At 51.7% G+C, this 22,377-nt stretch overlaps 2 protein-coding genes across 9 annotated transcripts in view; one reads left to right on the plus strand and one right to left on the minus strand.

The window, feature by feature from the left end:
* Window positions 1-12,513, plus strand: part of DGLUCY (D-glutamate cyclase) — a 71,805-nt gene extending 59,292 nt beyond the window's left edge. Inside the window, 6 exon segments of the mRNA XM_047864091.1 lie at window positions 1,723-1,871; window positions 5,252-5,263; window positions 5,266-5,370; window positions 6,052-6,203; window positions 11,957-11,989; window positions 11,991-12,513. Of these exon segments, the coding sequence (XP_047720047.1) occupies window positions 1,723-1,871; window positions 5,252-5,263; window positions 5,266-5,370; window positions 6,052-6,203; window positions 11,957-11,989; window positions 11,991-12,107 (568 nt within the window). The 3' untranslated portion in view covers window positions 12,108-12,513.
* Window positions 12,514-17,236: 4,723 nt separating this feature from the next.
* Window positions 17,237-22,377, minus strand: part of GPR68 (G protein-coupled receptor 68) — a 29,619-nt gene continuing 24,478 nt past the window's right edge. For all 8 annotated transcript variants that reach the window (XM_047864331.1, XM_047864338.1, XM_047864336.1 and 5 more), the window contains exon 2: window positions 17,237-20,634. In XM_047864331.1, coding sequence (XP_047720287.1) covers window positions 19,423-20,505 — 1,083 coding nt within the window. In that variant the 5' untranslated portion in view covers window positions 20,506-20,634 and the 3' untranslated portion in view covers window positions 17,237-19,422. The remainder of the gene's footprint in view (window positions 20,635-22,377) is intronic.

Consider the following 22,377-nt stretch of genomic DNA (forward strand, 5'->3'; position numbering starts at 1 on the left):
TAGCACGTGCCAGAATTTCCATCCTTTTTGAGGACGCACCACTTTTGGTTCTTTTTGCTCGTCTGTCGGTGGGCACTGGGCTGCTTCTACCGTTCGCTTGGTGGGAACACCACTGTCGTGAGCAAGGATGTGCAATATCTCTTGGAGACCCCGCTGTCTCCCCCGCTTTTGTGGAATTTCTGGTTCGCGTGGTGATTCTATTTTACGTGTTTTGAGCAACCACCACACAGTTTCCCACAGCAAAGATTTTTAAAATTTTTTAACGTCTACTTCTTTTTGAGAGAGGGAGAGAGACAGAGCATGAGCGGCGGAGGGGCGGAGAGAGAGGAAGACACAGAATCCAAAGCAGGCTCCAGACTCTGAGCTGTCAGCACAGAGCCCGATGTGGGCTCGAACTCACAGACCGTGAGATCATGACCCGAGCTGAAGTCAAACGCTTAACCACCTAGCTACCCGTAGCAAAGATTTTAAAGAACTCCATCATGGGAGGATTTGCAGAGATAAAGAAGTGTGATTTTCATGTTTTGAAATTGGATAATCAAGACAGTATTTTCCTGAGGCGGGTGGGGGATAGGCTATATGGCGGTGGGCATTAAGGAGGACGCTTGTGATGAGCACTGGGCATTGTAGATCAGTGATGAGTCACTGCATTCTACTCCTGAAACCAATATTGCACTGTCTGTTAACTAACTAGAATTTAAATAAAAACTTAAAAATAGTGGAGAAAAAAAAGATAATATTCCTCCTAAGAGTGATAACATCCACAACTACTACCACTTACGGTGCACTGAGTGGGTGCAGGGCCCTCTGCTAAGCACCTCTTGTGCATTTTCTCCACTATATTGTTGAAGCCTCTTTCAAACCCGGGGAAGTAGATATTGCAGGCACAGTGTCCAAAAATGAGGCCGAGGGAGGCTGCTTTCAGCCCTGTATGAGACAGGTCCCCTTGTCAGGTCATCCGAGGTAGCAAATGTGGGCCAGAGAGGTTAAGCACTTGGCCAAGGCCAGGAGCGGGAGGGTCTGGACCCAGAGCCTACACCATCTGATTCCATAGCCCACAAGCTTACCGCTTCTCCCTGTGCCTCTTATCTAATCTCCGTCTTGTATTAGATTCATTCGTCTTCCATTTCAACTCTTTTTTAAGTCTGTTTGTGTTCGTAAACCAAACAAGAACCTAGAAGAAGCCAGAAGTGGGCCAGGAGCAGCCAACGCTCCAACCCCTGGGTGCTGGTGCCCACTGGCTAGTGGAGATGGGGCAGGGCATCAGCAGCGTCAAGCACGTGACCCTGACCATTGGCCTTCTCAATCTCACAGCCTCTGACTCTAATGAACCGCTAGAGACTCTGATGAGATTTTTAGTGATCTGATCGAGGGGCACCTGGGTGGCTCAGTCAGTTAAGCATCTGACTCTTGGTTTCGGCTCAGGTCATGATCTCACGGTTCCTGAGTTCCAGGCCCGAGTCTGGCTCTATGCTGACAGTGCAGAGCCTGCCTGGGATTTTCTCTCTCTGACCCTTCCTCCTCTCAAAATAAACAAATAAACTTAAAAAAAATGATCTGATCAACTAGCCCCCAGCACAGGCCGTGGCACACATAAATGTTGAGTCAAATTCTGTAGGAATGAAGGAATCAAAGAGAGCACAAGGGTCCTTCACACGAACATATGACCCAACAAGTCAGCCACACCCTCCATAAAGCCCCTATGCCCTTGCTTCCTGGCAGATTCGACCATCTGGTGGCAATTGAGCGCACAGGAAGGGCCGCCAATGGTAATTGCTATAATGCGAGGAAGATGAGCATCAGGCACTGGGTTGACCCCACTGATGATCTTTTCCTGGCAGCACAGAAGATTCCTGGAATCTCAGCTACTGGTAAGCCGGGAGCACAGAGAATTCAACAAGAGCGTGTCTGCACTAAATGCCTTTTTAGTTGACTATTGAACAGGTGACATGAAGGAGTTCTATGGGGTCCATAGTTTTTCTACTCCAGAGATGTTCTTTGTTTATTGTGATCTGTGTAGACAATAACAACATTATCACTTAGAAATCCAACATTCCCACAGCAAGAAAGGGAAATGACGCTTTAGCATATTCTATTCCCCCAACTCTAAAATATTAAAACTAATAGTAAAATAATAATAATAATAAAATCAAGGCATAACATATTCTTTTAGTCATGCAGGACCAATGCACCATGTATATACTGTGCTTCATCTTATAAGAGCTTTAGTTTTGAAATATATCTTGACTATATGATTAGTGCAATATTCCGATTGCTAATAATATAATGTGATCATTTGTGTTTGTACAGAACTTCATCGCTTTCAAAGAGGTTTCACATCCATATATTGTTGAAGCCTCTTTAAAACCCTGGGAAGTAGGTAAGGTAGAGTGTCCAAAAATGAGGCCTACGGAGGTTCCTCATGGTCGCTGTGCCCATAGTGTTGCTGGTAGAATTAGGAGTCCAGACTCCCAGGACCCCTCCAAACATGCTTTTCATGGAATCACGTTGCTTTAACTGAGTTTCTGAAAGGCTTGCTGTAACTCCCAGAGCAGTGTTCTTCCCCTGGGAGTAGGTGTAGACCCCGGGGTAATTAAGGCAAGTTTCTCTGTTCTGTGTTTATTTGTTCTCTTCATTCAAACACTTCAGAGTGTTTCCCAGACTCATTAGTCTCCTTTGGCTTTTGAGGTTGGATGAGACAATGAAAGTCTTCCTGGCTGGGTAGAAAATTTCTGCAAATCGCCTGGTCTTTCCCAGAAGAGGCCGTGGGTGTGGTGCCCACAGCACAGTTGGCTTGGGCTTCCTGTCTCTCGAGGCTGGCCAGGCGAAGGACCTGAGGGCTGGAGGAAGGCGTGCCCAGGGCGGGGAGGGAAGGGGTCTCCAAGTCCAAAGGGACAATCAGGGTCTGAAGGAGCTGCTCTTCCCCTGATGAATGGACCCCTAATCTTTGCTCATCCCCCCAAGATCCCAGAGGACGCAGGTAGAGCTCGCTGTTCGTGCCTTCCAATTGCCCCTTTTTTGTGGGCCCTTGGACCCCTCTCTTACCCAAAGGATCCCAAGCTTCTCCTGTGATTTCCCCCAGCACCCCCTTCTCAGCAGGACCACCCCTGGTCTTTTCTTCCCTCTGCTCCATCCACACCCTGTTTTCCTCAGTTTCCACCGGCAGCTACCTTGTCATGGACGTACTACCGACCACCCAGGACCTAGGTGCCATCCCTCTTGGAGATTCTGGGAGTGCCATCAAGTGAGGCAAACAAGGACTCACCTGAGGAGCAAACAAGATAAAATTCATAAAATGCAAAAGAGCAGAGACAGAAATAGACAAAATACCAATGCTGGGGTTGTTATTTTTTCCCTTCATTCAGTAGCCTGTCGTGGACCCAGAAAATTTTTCAGAGAGAAATCCTCAGGGTGTGGACCTAAGGCATCTGGCCATTCACAACAGTCTGATTCTTTGGGCTGCGTCCAGGTCTCTGGCACTCGAGGTGGGGTAGCTCTGGTCCCTGTCCACCATCTCACAGTGAATGCTAGCCTCTGGTGGAATGCTTCCACGCATTCCAGGCCTTTCTAGAAACAGACACAAAAAGAGCCATGCAACCTTTCTGCAGGCTTGCATGGCCTGGCCCTCTGCCCTTGAGGCCCTTGGACAAGTGCTTTGGGTAAGCGGTTATCTTAAGGCAGCCACAACCCTCTCCTGGAGGCAGATTCAGCTGACCTCTGGCCTACAGAAGTCTCCAGAAATACCTGGACACAGGACCAAACGGTGTTCCTCTAGCACCACCTCAGATGGGTAGGCTGCAGAGTTACTTATAATTTTTTTTTTTTTTTTTTTGGAGAGAGAGAGAGAGAGACAGAGAGACAAAGCAGAGAAGGGACAGAGAGAGAGGGAGACACAGAATCTGAAGCAGGCTTCAGGCTCCAAGCCGTGAGCACAGAGCCCGACTCGGGGCTCAGACTCGGGGCTCGAATTTGTGGACCGCGAGATGATGGCCTGAGCTGAAGTCAGTCGCTTAACTGAGCCACCCAGGTGCCCCTGGTTAGATTTTTTTGCATCCTGTTCCTGTGAGGGTGGTGCAGCCTGGTAATTATTTTTAGCCAGTTCACCTATCTTCAACACCATTCCTTTCACAGAAGAATTAAATCATTTCTGATATTGATTTATTCTAACGTATTTGCGCTAGCATTTATTGTGCTAATTAACAAACCCTCTGGTGCTGCTTATCAGATCGCCTTTAGGCCGTGGTCTCTTTCCAGTGCTAACCAACCACCCCTGTGGTATGTGTTCCTCATTAGGCTACTCCACAAGCAACCAGGCACCCTTCTGGTGTAGATTAACTGACACACATATATTTCATACTCTTTTTTTTTTTTGTTTATTTATTTTTGAGAGAGAGACAGAGCATGAGTGGGGGAGGGGCAGAGAGAGAGGGAGACACAGAATCTGAAGCAGGCTCCAGGCTCTGAGCTCTCAGCACAGAGCCTGATGTGGGGCTCAAACTCACGAACTGTGAGATCATGACCGGAGCCGAAGTTGGACACCCAACCGACTGAGCCACCCAGGCTCAGTCTTTAATTTACATTAAATTACAGAATTGACCTTTACAATCTGTATCAGCTCCCCAGCACATGGATGGGGTTCAGGGCCTTCCTTGAAGCCCCTTTATAAGCAGGAGTCACTCAAAAGTTGAGGAACCACAGCTGCGTCTCCCTCGGGCTTGGTAACATCAGCATAGGGGGTATTCATCTGTGACTAGAGAGCATGACTCAGTAGGGCACTGGCCACATTCTGGTGAGTTCCAAACTTCAACTCACTTTTTTAAAAAACTTTGTATGTTTTATTTATTTTTGAGCGAGAGAGAGAGAGAGAGAGAGAGCACTAGTGAGGGAGGGGCAGGGAGAGAGGGAGACATAGAATCTGAAGCAGGGGCTCCAGGCTCTGAGCCCTCAGCCCAGGGACCAACACAGGGCTCGAACCCATGACCTGTGGGATCATGACCTGAGCCGAAGTTGGGCATTTAACAGGCTGAGCCACCCAGGCGCCCCTCAACTCAATTTTAACTAAAGAAGTTCCTAGAAGATCTGAAGGAGAAGTACATCTCCTAGTTGTCTGAAAATGTACCCAGAAGCAACCCTTTTCCCTAACCTGAGGCAACAACACACATGTGGGGGGAGGGGGACCGTCCTGCCCCACATCGAGCCCCCATTTTGCCCAATCCTGTACACCCACTGACTTGGTTCCCCTTGCCTTCAGGGGTCGGTGATGGAGCAATCAGCTTGGGAAGGGCAAAGTCAAGGAGGCTGTGAAAAGACACATACGAAATGGGGATGTGATTGCCTGTGATGTGGAGGCTGACTTTGCTGTCATCACTGGTGAGTATTCACATGGCAGGCCAGTCAGGCCCAGGTCTGCGCTGGGGCCCAAGAATCTGTGTTTCTAACAAGTTCCCAGGAGCTCCTGGTGCCACCGGTCTTTTTTTTTTTTTTTATGTTTATTTATTTTTGAGAAAGACAGATGTGAGTGGGGGAGGGGCAGAGAGAGAGGGAGACACAGAATCTGAAGCAGGCTCCAGGCTCTGAACTGTCCGTGTTGCAGAATTTTTTTTTACCTCAATACCCGGGGTTTGTTGTCTCACTGCTTTGAAGAATGAAGATGTGGACACAAACTGAGCAGCAGGCAACAGTTTATTAGACTATAAGATTACTCTTACTTACAAAGTAAGTAAGACCCTATAGACAAGGGTCTTTATTTTATAGGGTTTTGGTCAGCCCCTTCCCTTCCCTCTTGTTTCTTCTCAGGTCCTACCCTTATTGACTGGATAACTCTAGATGCTGGGTGGTCCATTCCTGATTGGCTTGTTTCCATCGTATGAGGGGTGGTCTATGGCCATACCGTTCCTTGTGGGTCATAGGTTTGGAAGTTGGACACTCAACCGACTAAGCCACCCACACCCCCCTTGGGGCCACTCTTTGAGATGAGTTCTGCTGCTTAGAGGCAGGGTGATGGACCCCATAAGCTTTCCAATTCTATGATAGAATCTTTTTCTGTTCTAGGTGCTTCTAACTGGGGAGGCTGTGCCTTGGCCTGTGTGCTGTACATCCTCAACTCATGTGAGGTCCACAGACATTACCTAAGGGAGGCAGTTGGACCCTCCAGAGCACCTGGGGAGCAGGACTGGGCTCAGGCCCTTCCATCCGTTGCTAAGGTAACACACCCCAGCTGGCCACTCTCTGCAGGAGAGGCAGGGCTTTCAGGCTTTCAGCCCAGGGCCAGGACCACTGCTGCCTGTTAACAGCCAGAGGCAGAGCCTGCCTATGTAGGGGAGCAAAATTTGCCACCACAAAATGTGGCTGTTTGGCATGTGGATTATTTTAGGATGATTATTGTTTGAAAACAGAAGGACTCAATGACTCTGCCGTTCTCTCTTGGGGCCTCAGTTCCCACGGCCCTACCCACTCACCCCAATCGCAGACTCAAACCCACCTCTTCATCCCCTGCTCCTCCTTGAGCCTGAAGCACCTTCTGGGAGAATTTTCCAGAATAATTTGGATCATGGGAAATTGGAGCCAAAGCCCTGACTTGATGTCTAAATCCCAGGCCTGAAGGGACTTGCCCGTGAGCAGCAGCTTCACCTGGGGGCAGGCGGGAGGCTGAAAGGGCCACAAAGCCTGAGAAACCGTGGAGGGAGCTGGGGTGTTTGGCTTGGAGGGGAGAAGACTGGGGGGCGGGGCATGAATGGCTCACACCTGAATGGCTTCCTGGAGGAGGGAGACAGACAACGCCCTCGGCCCCCTGAGAGACAGAAGCAGGCCAAAAGGCAGAGGTCACGAAAGCAGATTCTGGTTCACTGTAAGGAAGACCTTGCCCTCTGCAGAGCTGCCCAGCCCTGCAAGGAGGCAGCCTCTGACGTGGGCCCATGGAGGAGGGGTTCCTGTGCGAGGTCAGGCTGGGCCGCTGACCCCACGGCCACTCCTAACCAGTCCAGAAGCAGTCTCGTGCACCTGAAGGCCTCACTTTCCTAGCCTGGCCTCCCAAAGGTATGGATCGCTAAATGCAAGACCAGGAACCAGGTCTTTTGTGTCTGCTTTCCCAGCAACCAGCAGAGGGAACATAGTGGTAAATTCTTATAGAACAAACGAATGAACGAACGGGCAGGCCGATGCAGTGCTTTGTTAGGGCAGCAGGTCCCCAAATCTAGAGGCATCTGAATCACCTCAGGGCATCGTAAACCACAGGGTGCAAAGCCCACCCCAGAGTACCTGACTCCAGAGACCTGAGTTGAGCCGAAGTGGCATTTCTGACATGTTCTGGGTGACCACACTCTGAGACCCTGGGTTACAGGGTTGGTCTGGGGAGAAGTGAAGGCAATTCCAAGGCGGGAAGGTTCCTGAGCCTCGAGCCTGGACATAGCAGCTCAGGTGGGGCGAGTGGTTGTGATGAGTCCCCAGGCAGCCAGGGGCTGAGGCCCAGAGCCCCTCACTTTGGAGAAGCATGTGCATCCAGAGCCCTGTCTCTCCCTCTGTGTCTCTCTTTCTCCCTCCTGCCACCCCGTTTCTCTCCAACACCTCCTTGGGTTGATGTCCCCACTTTACACATGAGGGAGCTGGGATTCCAACAAGGGAGGTGGCTTGCCCAGCTCACCCAGCTAAGAGATGACCTTGGACCTGAGCCTGGGTCTTTCTGACTCCATTCTGTTTCTGTGGCTCAGAAGTTTCCTGGTTCCTGTTAATGCCAGGGTGCCATGTGGGGTTGGGGGCACTAGAGCAGCTTGAAGTGACATTTTCAGGGGAAACAGTCTGCCCCATAGGGGCCCACAGGGCCCTCTGTGTTTTCTTTGCACTTCCTGGATCTGAACTGGAAAAAAACACTCAGGGGGGCTGCCTGACACATGATTCCTGATTCACACAGACACAAAAGAATGAACCCAGCCAAACAAATTCACACAGACTAAATGCTTACCCTCTGGGGATGGAAAATTCTCCTTTTGAGTTTCCACCCAGTCCTTCATAAATACATTAATAATGTATCTCTCTTGTAAGGAAAATAAAAGGAAACGTTTTCAAAGCAAAAGTACAAACTCGTGTGTGTTGAGCCCCTCCTCTGGGCCAGGCCAGGTCTGTTCTGAGAGGCAATGGGGTCAGACCCAGGCCCTGGATAGGGAACTCGGGATCTCCCTGGGGTCAGGTGTGGGGACTCATGGAACGATAGAAGTGTGCAGGGCAAGCTGCTGTGGGGACAGAGAGCAGGCACTCAGCTCCCTCAGGGGGCTCAAGAAAGGCTGCCTGGAGGAGGTGGTGCTGAGCTAGGTCTTAAAGGATGAGTGGGATATAAGTAGGCAGGTAAGAAAGGGTGGAAAGGCTCTTCCAGGCAGAGGACCCACATAAGCCAAGGTGCAGGCACACGAAGCAGTGCAGTGTGCAGGGGGAGTAACTGGGATCGTCATGCTAGAGTTCTGTAGGTGGCTCCATGGATGTCCCTGACTCATCGAGAGGTGTGGGCAGAGCTGTGGCCTGAGCAGGTGGTGCAGCTTGATTAGCAGGATGAGGAATGTCCCCCCCCCCCCCCGCCATTTCTGCTCTGTGAGTTGCTTGTAAGCAGGGCCTCCCATATTCAGGGACGGTTCTTAGGGGTCCCCTTGTAACTGTAGCAGGTGTGGGCACCAGGCTGAGGAGCCCAGGGAAGGTAGCCACCACCATCTAAGGCACACCCTGCCTGCTCCAGCCCTTGGCTGTGCCTGGGAGTTTTATCTGAGGGCACTAAATGGCTGGAGAGCATTCCCCACACCTTGTCAAGAGCTGAGAGCTGATTGATGACACCTTACAAGGACTAAGGATGGATGGAGGATGGATGGATGGATGGATGGATGGATACCTGGATGGATGGATGCCTGGATGCCTGGATGGATGGATGGATGGATGCCTGGATGGATGGATGGATGGATGGATGCCTGGATGGATGGATGGATGGATGGATGCCTGGATGGATGGATGGATGGATGGATGCCTGGATGGATGGATGGATGGATGGATGCCTGGATGGATGCCTGGATGGATGGATGGATGGATGCCTGGATGGATGGATGGATGGATGCCTGGATGGATGGATTTCTGGCTGGATGGTTGGATTTATGGCTGGATGGCTGGATTGCTGGCTGTCTGGCCAGATGGATAGATAGATGGATGATACAGACAAGGAGGAACATGGCTTCATCCTGGGCTCCTTTTCTCTTCCAGTACCTTCATCCCACTCTACGTTTCTTTCTAACTTTTAAAAATTGAGTTACATAGAAGAAAGAAGTGCATACACCTTGCATGTACGGCAGATGAATTTTTACATACATATACATCCATACAGCCACTGCCAAGATCATGATACAGAACAGTGCTAACTTCCTAGGAGGCCCCTTTCTCCCACCCCACTTTGAACAGCAACATCACCTACCCATGACACCACCCTACCACGCACCCTGTGTGAACCAACAGTGACCACCCACACACTCAGCCACTAAGCCCCAGAAGGCATCCTAGGGCCTCTTTCCCTGTTCACAATGAACTAGGCCCCAAGCCCTGGCCTTCTTGTCTCACTTCAGTCCTCCGTCCCTCCTCTCATGCCACACTGTCTCAGCCTGGATTGGTGTCACAGCCTCCAGGTGCTCTGCCTCCAGGTCAAGTCTCCTGTCTTCTGTCATCTCCTCCATGTGGTGGCATCTCCTTGAAGATGGTGTGGTCATTCAGTGATTCCTGGAAATTTTCAGGCAGTCTCCACTGGCCCAGCTGTTCCTTGTGGCTCTTGGTAGAGGCCGAGTGCCAACCAGTTCCAAAGCTGCTGTCTAATCACATGCACCCTGACACCCCAAGCCTCTCCCTGGGACCCAGAAGGATGGGAATGGTGCCAGTGGGCAGTGCGCTAAGAGGAAATGCCCATCCCCCCTCCGGGGACCCAGGAGCACTCCCCCAGAAAGAGAGGATATGATCCAATGGAGAGAGAAATGGAAGACTAAAGCCCAAACAAAGGGCAGGAAATGCCATTCTAGGCTGGGTAGTCCCTGGGAAGGGGCTGGTGGACAAAGAGATGCCTGGAAATGCCCGTGGGTGTCCCTCCCAACTTGGCACTCAGGGCAGGTGGAAATGCAGGCTCTCCCACCAGCTGGGAGTAGAGACAGTTCCCAGGTGACTTTTGCCAGCACTCTCTCCATTGTTTTGACTGGTTTTCAGTGAGTGCTCCTCACAGCCCCTGGCTTGGCTCCTTCCTGCTCTTTTGTCATCTGACATCCTAGCTGTCTGTCTTCTAGAAAGTCTTTCTTGAGCCACTCTGATAACCAGGGTTGGATGCCCCCTGCTTGGTGCTGTGATCCCCATAGACTGTGCCTGCCTGGTCACTTATCTAGACTATGAACCCCCCAGGGGAGCAGGGACTATGTCACATTCACCACTGTATCCCTGGTTCAGCTCTGGCACACAGCTGGTGCTCAAGGAAACTTTGATGGGTGCTGAAATGAATGAGCAAATGCCTGAGGAGGAAGATGAGAGCCCTTCTCAGTCCTGTCCTAACCTTCCTGTTGTGGATTCCTATGTCTCCTCCACCACTCCCCTCCCCCCACCTTCTGCTTTCGGAGGAGGAGGAGGGGGAGAACATACTTGACTTCTGCCCCTCAGGCACCTTCCTCTCTCCTTTTGCCCACACCCAAGACCCCCTTCCTCAGGGAGAACTTTTCAACCAGAGAGTAACTCATGCTAGCTTTGATAAGTAGTTCTTTGGGACCTTTACTTTCGGAAGGCGAAATGAGGGGGATCAAATCACTTTTTAAAAAATGAGCAAATATGTCAAAGGAAAAAAAGCTCTGGGCTAAAGGCCAGGGGACCCAACCCTGCCAATAATAATTCACTTCATCTCATGAGCACCTACTGTGTGCCAAGGACCACACTAGGTGCTTTACTTCCATCGTCTTATTTAATGGAGGCATTACTACTATTATCATCAAAATCCCCATTATACAGATAAGGACACTGAGGCAAGGAGAAGTTAAAACACCTACCAGGAAAGACCCAAGTCAGATCTGTCTGATCCTAAACCCTGCCTGCTGGGCCCAGGGTCTGTTATGCCCAGAATTCGTGATCCCCAAAGACCGCCAGGGAGCCGAGTCCGATGTAAAAGCAAAAGAGCCTTTATTCGAGCTAGCTCGAGCTCAATCCCCTACCTGCACTGACGCAGCGGTGAGATACCTGGGAGAGAGCCGAGTTTCAAAAGGACAAAGGTTTTATTGGGGCCTAGGGGCAGTTGGTGTTAATGGCTGTGGCCTCAGCCGATTGGCTGGGGAAGGGTCAGAGTCCTGTTAGGCAGGTGAGTGGGAGGTTACTCAAGGGGAGGAGGCGTGGTCAAGGTGAAGGACACAGAACCAGATGGAGTGGCTGGCGTAGGCCCGCGCTTTCAGGTCAGGCTGCATTTTCTCCATGGCTCTGCTCCCTCCGGATGCCCCCACATCCACACTGGGTCGTATGGAGAAGACAAGAAGGTGGCTGTAGCAGGGGTTGGTACACGCCCCACAGGAGGCTAACGGCGGCGTCTCAGGAGGGATGGGAGCCTCCCCGGCACAAAAGCCGCGGACTGATGATCCAGAGCTGAGCAGGGGCTAGGTTGCAAGGAATAGCCCGTGCTGTCCCCGCAGAAGTGAATCTTCAGTGTTTTTAACAAACACTAACTCCAAGGTAGTTACCAGAAGAAACATCCCAAACTGTTCCAAATTGCTGCTTCTCGGGAGAAGGTTTGGGGCAGATGACAGGTGATACAGGACACTTTTCATTATGAGTCTGCCGGTGGCATTACTGTGGTTAAGCAAAAATTCGTTGTTAAAAAGGAGTCCACGCCAAGTGAAACACTCTTCCTCCACTTGTAAATGTATGTGTTTCTTTCTTTTCCCTCCCCCTCCCCCATTCTATCCCCATCCCCTTGTTTTTCCAGGAAGAAAAAGCGTTGGGCATCCTGGTGCGGCACCCAAGTCCAGAGTGGAGTCTCGGGCGAGGTGGGCCCGGAGGTAGATGGGCTGCCCTTCCACGGCACCCACGCCCAGATGATCCAGAAGCTGGTGGATGTCACTGCAATGGGTGTGTGACTGTGCATGGAGAGTGCGTACCAGATGGCCGCGCCCGGAACTAGGAGGGGGTTCCCTGAGGGCCCCGAGCTCCTTTCCACACGGTCCTGGGTGAGCAGCGCCTGTGACGGGACAGCGCAGACGTTGGGGACTGAGGAGGATGTTTCCTCAGGGCTTCCAGTCCTTTGCTTTTCTTCCTAAGCGCTAAGAGGGATTGATTTCAACCCTCCTCCTCAGGCTTCTTCAGAGCACCCACGTGGTCTGCTCTGAGAGTTTTCCGAGGCACCACTTATGGGGACAAGAGTAGGCATGACTAGAGCCATGAATAATCCCAAGGCTAATTAAGAAATAGTAAAAAAACACACACACACACAAAACGGAGGGGCACCTGGGTGAGGAGGGGGCACCTGGGTGACTTAGTTAAATGTCTGAGCCTTGATTTTGGCTCAGGTCATGATCTCGCGGTTTGTGAGATCGAGCCCTGTGTCAGCCTCCGTGTTGACAGTGTGGAGCCTGCTTGGGATCCTCTCTCCCCCTCTCTCTCTGCCCTTACCGCCCCCCCCCCCCACTCTCTCTCTCAAAATAAACAAACTTAAAAAAAAAAGAAATCGTTCAATGTACAATTATGTAGCATATATTTACAAACCTCTGGGACTTTACTAAGGGTTTACTCACTACCACCACCAACAAAATATTTATACCTCTGAAATGCTTTCTTTTTCAAACATTTTGTTTCCTTGGGTCTTCAAACCTTACGCTTATCGCCATCACCCCTCCTTTCTGTTCCTCACCTCTCTTCACCCCCACACCTCCCGACACCCCCTACCACAGAGCCTGACTCTTGGCCTGCCTCCTCCCCATATGCTCAGCCCCAGCCTAGAGCCAGAGGCTTTGGCCTCCCTGAATAGGAGGGCGGCCACACTCCTGGAGCCAGGGGGTTGGGGGGTCAGGAGTGTCTAGGGCTCAGGTGGCTCACAGGCTCCTCCTGGACAACTGTAGTCAGCTTGTCCTTATCTCACTCACACTCGTCCAGTGCACATTTCCCAACAAAATTAGGAGCAGGATCACCGACCACATCCCATTACACTCCCCTGTTGTGCTAATACAGTATCTCGTGCTAGTTCACTGCCGAGCAATGGCTCACTCATCCAGATGGGGTAGTCTGGCTTCCCAGCTACAGCTCCAAATGTTTATTGGGCCTGCTTTGTTTTATTTCCTTAAACATGTCCACTTCAACTCTTTAAGGGGCATTAATTGTGAAGCGTGAAACACATGCTACAAAAATTACCCCTAGGTTGTCTACTCAATAGACGTTAAAGCCTAAACATGTAGTAAGTAATCTGAGATTAACTTCCAGTGCTATTTACACGGCAAAGCCCCTGGCCAGCTAGGGGTGGGACAGTCCAGACCTTCCTTTGTCATTCTGGCGGGGAGTCCCCACCTACAGGTCTGTGCTTCCGCTGGTGTGGCCTCCAGGGCTGACGTGCTCATTGTGATGAGCTCACAGTCCCTCCCATCTGCAACTTCTCACAGCTCACTGAGCCTGTCTCAGCTGTCAGCTTTACTGGCCATGTGTTCCACACTTACAGTTTTCAGCCCTGACTTGAGACGGCAGAGTTCCGCGTAATGGGGGCCTCTGAGAGCCCGCCCTGGCATTTGTGAAGTCTCGATGACTAGGAGAGAGGAAGCGAGGAAGCATCACTTTGGTAAAGCTGCCATCACTCTTCTGATTCATATTTTGGGGAAAGACACTAATGGGCCTTTGGTTTTGCAATAGTAATAACAGAGTTCTGTTCTGGCATGGAGAAGTTTAAGGCATGACCGTGTAATAGGTTATGTGCGCTGTGGCCAGAAGTTTATGGGATGATGATGACATTGTTTAGGACAGAGGCCGAGACCTGGGTGGAGCCCAGAGAAGGCCGCAAGTGGGGGGTCCTAGTTCTGGAGTGAGACATCCGCAGTACCCCCGCCCCCCCCCCCCCCCACACACACACTGCAGGGAGAAAGGGGCTAAGGTGCAAGCAAGAGCCAGGAATAGGGGCCAGCAGGGACCAGCCCAGGGACCACTGGAGCTCTGAGTTCCAGGATCCAGTTTTCAGCCATTTCCGTTCCACAGGATGATTCCTGGTCAAGCCTTTCATAAAGTTTGGCTCAAGTTTATCCTAGTGTTGGCTGTGTTTTGATAAAGGGCCTGTGTCCACATCTAGGGTGACTGGGTGAGCATGGCTATGGCCTGGAGAAGCCAGTTGCAGTGGGGAATGGTGGGGCAGCCTGGGGTAAAGATGGGCTGGAACGTCCCCCGGGATGGATTCATGGGGCAGGTGAGCATCTTGGGGCACTTCCAGGAATGTTAGAGGGGGATCCTGGCAAGCAGTGTCTGGGATGCTCTCTGGATATTCAAGGGCAGGCTGGAGACCTTGGGCACATCGAGATGCACATGCCCCATAGACCCTACAGGAGGTGGGACTCAAAGGCAAGCAAGCCAACCAATGGAGTCAGGGTTCCTTAGACCCCTGCTGTCCCCTGGTCAAGTGCTGTCCTATTGCTCATCTGGGCAAGACATTCCTCTGAATTCATTTCATGCCCCTAATTGCATGGGCCCTGCTGATGGCCAGCCCCACCATCGTCCAGTCCACTGCATTCTTCTCCTTCCTGCCCATTCCATATGGGTTTCACTGATCCTCAATGATAATTCCCAGATTCAAGAGACCACCGCTCTAGGCAGGACGGAGAAGATGTGGCGTAAGAGCAGTTCACATGGACTCAATGTATGTCAATGATGTGCTGTGTCTGCCAGAAAAGCCAATGCATCGACAGAAGCACAGTGAGGTAGTGGTGCCTGGGTGGCTCAGTCGGTTGAGTGGTTGACTTTGGCTCAGGTCATGATGTCACAGTTCATGAGTTTGAGCCCCACTTTGAGCTCTCTGCTTTCAGCACAGATCCCACTTCAGATCCTCTGCTCCCCTCTCTCTCTGTAACTATCCCCTCACCCTCTCTCCCTCTCTCTCAAAAATAAACATTAGGAGAAGAAGGAGAAGAAGAAGGAGAAGAAGAGAAGGAGAAGGAGAAAGGGGAAGGAGGAGGAGGAGGAGAAGCACAGTGTGAGGTAAATGGTCCCTTTCTCCTCAGTGCAGATCAGACAGGCTTGGTCTCACTTCAGACCCAAGCATCACATTTGAAGAAATGAGTTTTGTTCAGGTAAGGTTTAGGAAGGTGAGAGCTTAAAACCTGTTAAATGGAGGTAGGTGACTTAACTTGCCATCTGTCAGAGACTGACTGGATGCTCACCACTTCTGTTTCCCTTTCCTGAATACATAGGAAAATTACATTTCCCATTCTCCCTTGCAGTTGGGTTGGAGCATGTGATTGGAATCTGGCCAATGGAGTGTGAGTAGTAGATATCAATCACTTCCAGACTTGGCCATAAATGCCCCGTGAGATTCTTTTGGTGCTGCTTCCCCTACCTGTGTGAATGGAACAGTACCCCAAGATGCGGGAACCTCTTGATGGAAGGATTCTGAATCACTGCCATCACTTGGATGAAGATTTTCCAGAACTGGCAGCCTCTCGTTGGACTTTGGATGAACAGAAGATAAACTTTTCTTGTTTTAAGGCACTGTGATTTGGGGGGGGGGGGGGGGCGGTATATTCATTACTGCAGTATAATCCAGCCTTGCCTAATACAAGCTTGCAAGGGTTAATACTGAGAAGTAGGATAAGAGAATTCTCTTCAGATGCCAGTACTGGAAGGACCATGTACTCCAGGGGCACAGCTCATGTGCTTTAAGGCCAGTGGGGAAAGTCGTTCCACTTTGGCTCATTAAGAGTTAAGATTTTCTGACCAACCCTGGGACGACTTATCTCGGGTAGTAGCAAATTGGTGTCATTGGTGGTATTTGTTCAGAAAACTGGACCATCATTTGGGGGAGAGGGGATATACCTGGGATAATTCATGGAGAGCAAACGGGATATCATGACCTGTATGGTGCATTCCAGCAACGATATCTAACATATAATCTAGCAGCGTCCTTCTGAGAGTTGTTGAATTAAAGCAAATGGAATAAAAATCCCACCATTTCTCCAGATCACTGGGTACTATTGTGACCTCCAGGTGATTGCCATCAAAGGCCATTGTCTTGCTAGATGAATTCCAGGAATGGAGGCTGTAGGATCGCCAAATTCAAGCAGCAGATTTTTCAGAAAAGCAGTGAACCAAGCAGACCACATTCTGGCTGTCTTGGCTCTACCAGTCAGAGGGAATGCGGCAGATGGGGCTGCATTCTGTGCTGAAAATGTCTCCCACTCTTGTCTGGCCAACCCACAGACCAATGTATATAAACAGGAAGATGAGCCCTCATCTTGCTAAGCAACACTGGTGAATAAAAAAGGAATCTAATGGCTCTGTCACCTTCCGTCCAAACCAGATGGGCCTTTTCCTCCATCCATTCTCTCAGGAGAGAAAGGCGTCTTAATCCCCAATAATGTCCTCACTTAGTCTGTTTGGAAGAAGGATCAATTCTTGAAGAATACTTCAGGACTCCAGGAATCTGATCCAGAGAAGGATTAAGTGACCAAAACCAAATTTACATTTTAATATGATGCAGTTAATCTTGAGCGATAAACACATAGCCTGCCACTGTTGAGAAGATGCTAAAACCTAAAAGGGCTGGTCAACAAATGTGAACCTCCCCAAACAAAACCCAAGAAGTGAGGACATCCCCAAGAGATGACTCCAGCAGGTCTTTCTACTTTGGCACTCTTCCATGGTGAGCGGGGTGGTCTCTCATCAAGCCCTTCCTCACTGTGGGGGACAGAGGGAGTGATATTCTCCAAATCACAAGGCTGGACTCTGTCCTCAAAAGGAGGAAAACAAGTTAAGTCCCAGAGTGGATTTGTAATGATGTGCTATAGAGCTGAAGACACTTTATGAATCTCAAGAGGAGAGACAGAAGACCCAACTTCACTTGAAGGCTCCATTGTTTTTGGCCACTGCTGGCTGACCAAGGGAATACCCTAATTTCTCTGACTTTTCTCTAAGAAAACCAATCCCTGGATCTTCCTAACTCCATTGGGTATTTCAAGAGCCTTCTAGATACCCCTGGTGTTGGAAGACCCTCCTTCCCCATAAAGACTGCAGCACACTCCAGCTGTGGCTTTTTACTTTGCTTTATTTGCAGACTCAAGTTTGCTACGTAAATCCATTGCACAGTTCGGCATACACATACTTGGCATAAAAGGGAGGACCGTACAAAAATACAACTCTTGATAGTAAAAGGAACCACCCTCAGCTCATCCCCGTCCATCCTCCTAGTGGGAACACCCATGTTTAAGGTCAAAATAGGGGGAAATTTGGCATGAGGAGGCATGGAGGTCTCAACCAGTTCCATTGCCCCAGTAAGATTCTGGGCTGGGGCCGGGTGGACTTTTCTTGGCAGTGTGGCCTTTCTGCCACTTTCAGATCTGGTCACTGCCTCCTCCAAGAAGGGGAAGAGAAGCTCCCCAGGTTATGGGAGGCCTTCCATAAGGAGCTAGAGTAGAGCTATCCAGTCAAAGCCAAAGCCACTTCCCTGGGACACATCCAACCTGGGGTATCTGCCTCTGGGCACCCCTGATTGGAGAGTAAGCGACTCAGGGTAAATCCACCTCTTGGAAAGGGATGGGAGGAGAGTCAGAGAGATCTAGAGGATGTTCTCCTTGGCTCTCCTTTTAGCAGATTCCATAAATGTTCTATGGATGCCAGCTTGTGTCTCCCTGCCCCTGGTCCCTCCCCAGGCTTGAGTCCACCTAGCCCCTTGGCAGTGAGGAGCTTGAATCCCAGAACTCCAATGGAAGTCAGAGTTGGCCCCAGCCCACTGACCAGGAAATCTGAAGGACTAGCATTTCTGTTAAGGTGGGCAGACCCTTGGAGCAGCAAGAAGTTCTTCTGGTCCTTGGTATGTTCAGCAGGGTGGAGGCTCAACATGGTCGGGCACAAAATTGCAGGAGAGATGAGACTGGTAACTGAGCTTCCCAGGACAGAACAGAAGATGGCGAGCAGTACCCTGGTCTACATATGGCCTTACAGACCCACTATCACTCTCCAGGTGGTGAGGTGAGACGTCTGGCAGACGAGCAGTGCTGGAGAACAAAAGAGGCAGGGCGAGCCCGGGGCCACCTCCTCTTCTTGTCCCAGGGGCTATTTAAACCATTATGGAGCTTAACCCCAGGCCTTTGGGCTGAGAGATGCCAGAGAATGAGTCTCCGTTTTGTTTTGTTGTATCTGAGAACTCGGAGAGAATGTCAGGGTCCTCTCTGAGACTGCTAAGACACTCCACAGGGCATGTGGCAGGGGGCTGAGGTGGGGACTGGGGCGGTGGGGGGAGACAACTCTGCCAGTAGTCATATAACCTTAGCCTCAGTGTCTTGGCACAGAGCTGTCATGGAGACCCTGGCATTTTAACGGTGAACACATGCATGCTTGCACGCACGTGCACGCGCGCACACACACACACACACACACACACACAAACACATAGGGTTCCTGGCATCTGCCTCTGGTGCTTCTGGGCAAATGGAATCAGAAAAATAATTAGAACTCTGTGTGTTGGGAACTCGGTTAGACACACTGGCTTTAGGCCTCTGTCCTGGCCCTGCGCTTCAGGACTGGCTGTTTAAAAGGGCCACAGACATGGCCCCAGGGAGCCCCGGGGAGCCCTGGGATTTGTCTTCCATCAGCCCTGGGGCTTGTAGAATCCACTCACCTTTCCTGTGAAAGTGAGACATGCCCTTCACTGTCCCCCCACCACATGCTCCCAGTGCCCGACCGCCTCCCCACCTCCCTTCTCCCCTCCGGCCTCCAGGGAGGTCATCTCCCTTCCGACCCCTTTGTGGGGTGGGGCTCAAGTGTTGATGACAATACAGCTTCGTGTGTCATGTCCTCAGGAAACACCCGTGCATTTGGACAGGTGTCATCGGTGACAACGGCCCTGGAAGGTCCTGGCAGGCGTGAACCCAGATCCCCACCCTCATCTCCCAATCCCCCCCCCCCCTCACGCTCTGCACCCTCCCGCCCTCCAGCCTGTCTCTGTGAACTTCCTGGAGGTGACAATTCACTGTCTTCCTCTCCCCAGAAGCCGGCCGCAGACGACTCCCATCAGCTGATGGGGGCTTATCCCCACTGGGCTCAGCAAGCTGGAGCAGGCCCCCCGGGACCAGAGAGGCCCCCGCCCCACCCCCGCCGGGACCAGAGAGGTCTCACGGCGGCCCAGGCCCATCGCTCCCACCTGCGCTTGGCCACGCGGGCGGCAGGCGGCCGGCAAGCTCAGGCCTCACTTGGCCCCTCACGGCGGGACCCCGGCTAGGCCAAGCCGCCCGCGGGGGTCCCGCCCGCTCCAGGCGAGTTCGGGGTCTGGAAGGTCGAGTGGAGCCTGGTCAGCAACTCGGGCTCATCGCTCTTCCCCGAGGCGTCGGGGGTGCCCGACGGGTAGGCCTCCCTGGCCCGGCCGGTCCTGGCGCAGGTGAGGAAGGCCAGGCAGGCCCCGCGCAGGCGGCCCAGGTCCCTGTGGGTGGACTCGCTGACGAAGCAGTACAGCACGGGGTCGGCCACGCAGTTGAAGCTGGTGAGGAGCAGGGCGAAGTGGTAGGGGTTGAAGACGGCCCTGGCGAACTGGCAGCTGGCCTCCCAGAGGCTGCGCACCAGCAGCAGGGTGTGGTAGGGCAGGAAGCAGGCCAGGAAGATGACCACCGTGCTGAACACGAGCCGCTGGATCTGGTCCTTGCGGCTCTTCTGGGTGCCGTGGCTGCGGCGCACGGCCCGCAGGATGCCCTGGTAGGAGGCCAGCAGCAGGCACAGCGGGAAGAGGAAGCCCACCAGGAAGCGGTAGTAGTTGATGCCGCGCTGCCACGGCTCCAGCGGGTAGTGCTCGAAGCAGACGCGGTGCCGCTTGTCGTCCTCCACCACCTCCTGGTGCCTGAGGAAGTAGACGCTGGTCAGCAGCTCCTTGGCCCAGATGAGCGCGCTGACGCCCACGGCCGCCTTCAGGGTGCGGAACTGGTGGAAGCGGAAGGGGTGGGCCACGGCCAGGTAGCGGTCGATGGAGATGCAGCACAGGAAGCCCACGCTGATGTAGATGTTCTCGTAGAGGAGGATGCCGCACAGCTGGCAGGACAGGTCTCCGTGCGACCAGTTGTCGTGCTGCAGCACGTACTGCAGCCAGAAGGGGAGCGAGCAGATGTAGAAGAGGTCGGCCACCGTCAGGTTGCACAGGTACACGCCCAGCTCGTTCCGGGCCTTGATCTGCAGGTAGCCGAAGTAGAGGGACAGGCAGTTGGCCGGGAAGCCCACCACCAGCACCGCCACGTAGACCACCGGGGCCAGGGTCTGGTGGATGGTGTGGTCGATGGGACAGCTCAGCGACGAGTTCTCAGTGACGTTCCCCATCTTCGGGCCTCAAGGGGCCTCGCCCCTCATGGGCTCGGGGAAGGGGCCGGGCTCTCTGACGCCATCTTGCTTGCGGGATGTGGCTCAAGCCGGTTCAAAGGCTGGGCCTCCTCGGTGGCGGGGAAGTCCCTGAAAGCCGAAGGCGGGAGAGGCTTAGGGTAACAGCAGCTCACACGTCCGTAGCACCTACTGTGTGCCAGGTCCCGTTCTAAGTGCCTCACCCGATCGAGAAGACGGACCGGCCTCAACTCAACTAGACTATCCCAGCGGGTTGTACACCAGGATACTAAAATGTGAAATGTGGTTTGGGCCTCCTTGTCCCCCTTCCCTGGCCTCCCGTCCCTTATTTATTTTCCTGGTCCCTCGGGGCAGCAAGCAAGGCTAGGAGCCCTCGTGAGCACAGACCCTCCAAGGGAAGCTCAAGGTAAAGTTCAATTCCGACCCACGCACGACAGTGAGGGCTCCAGCCATTCTCTACGACAGCACTACGCATCCGTCACATCTTTCCTGCTCCAAGACATGTACCAGGGCAGTTAACACTGAGGTCACGGCCCCTCCTGGGGGCCTCTCCAGACAGCAGGGCCCAACCCTGTCACGTCCTCTTGTGCTCCGGCAACAAACAAAGGCCGTGCTTCCCTCAGGCCACTGCCTGGATTCCCGGTGCTCCCCAGGAGGTGCTCCCTCACCTCTTCTCTGGAGAACTGAGGGCCCAGCGCAGGGAACAGCACAAGACGGGAACCAACAGAAATGAACACGAGGCCGGGGTCAGCCGCTTACAGGCCGGGCAAGTCATTTACCCCTTGTCTCAGTTTCCTCATCTAGAAGGTGGGGATAGAAGCGCTCACCCTCAGGGGCAGTATCAGGGCCACATCAAACGATGGATGTCAAAATGCACGGCATTGTTTTGCCAGAGGGAAAGAGGCCGAGTCAAAGATGGTATTTGCAAGAAGTTTATCGTGTTGAGAATTTAAGAAAGAAAATGCTATTGCTCTATTTACAGATACATTAGAACAAAATAGAATAAAAATTGTTGTTGTAAGCCTACTTTATAAATTATCTGATATATATATATATATGTGTATATACATATATATATATCAGATATATATATATATATATATATATATATATATATATAATGAAAAGCCTGAGCTCCTCTATTGATTAAACACTCCTGGTTCCAGTGAAAAATCTCACTGTGAGTCTAAATCAGGATGTTTCAACTTTTTGCTTGTTTGTTTAACAGTCATCCTCCCCGGGGGCACCTGGGTGGCTCAGTCAGTTGAGTGTCTGACTCTTGATTTCAGCTCAGGTCATGATCCCAGGGTTGTGGGATCAAGCCCTGCATCGGGCTGCGTGCTGAGCGTGGAGTCTGCTTAGGATTCTCTCTCTCCCTCTCTCTCTCTCTCCCTCTCTTCCACTCTCACTCTCTCATGCTCTCTCTGTCTCAAAGAAAAAGAAAGAAAGAAAGAAAGAAAGAAAAGAAAAAGAATTATTCTCCCAAAGACCCTCATTAGACATTTTTCCCCCAACCACCCCCTTTCCATGAAATTTTAATACCCCATATGTATTGCATATCTCTTTGTGTCCTGTAGCCTTTTGGAGGGTAACAAATCATCGTAATAGCTCAGATTTTTTTCACCACCCCCTCCCCCCCGGAGACCATACAGTCTTATATGGTTGCAAATTCTGAATGAGTAACATTCGAATTAAGCTATTTTGAAGTATCAGCAAATCAACCCTGTCCTTTGCATGGTCTCGCAACAATAGTCAATCTGGGACTCAAGGACCCAGAAGGGAAAAGCCTCAGAGTCTGCCCCCAGCCACCTCACTGCCAGCTGACCAGGCCCCCTCCCACCACCATCTCCCTCC

The sequence above is a fragment of the Prionailurus viverrinus genome, chromosome B3 (genome assembly GCF_022837055.1).
Source record: "Prionailurus viverrinus isolate Anna chromosome B3, UM_Priviv_1.0, whole genome shotgun sequence".
NCBI classification, from domain to species: domain Eukaryota; kingdom Metazoa; phylum Chordata; class Mammalia; order Carnivora; family Felidae; genus Prionailurus; species Prionailurus viverrinus.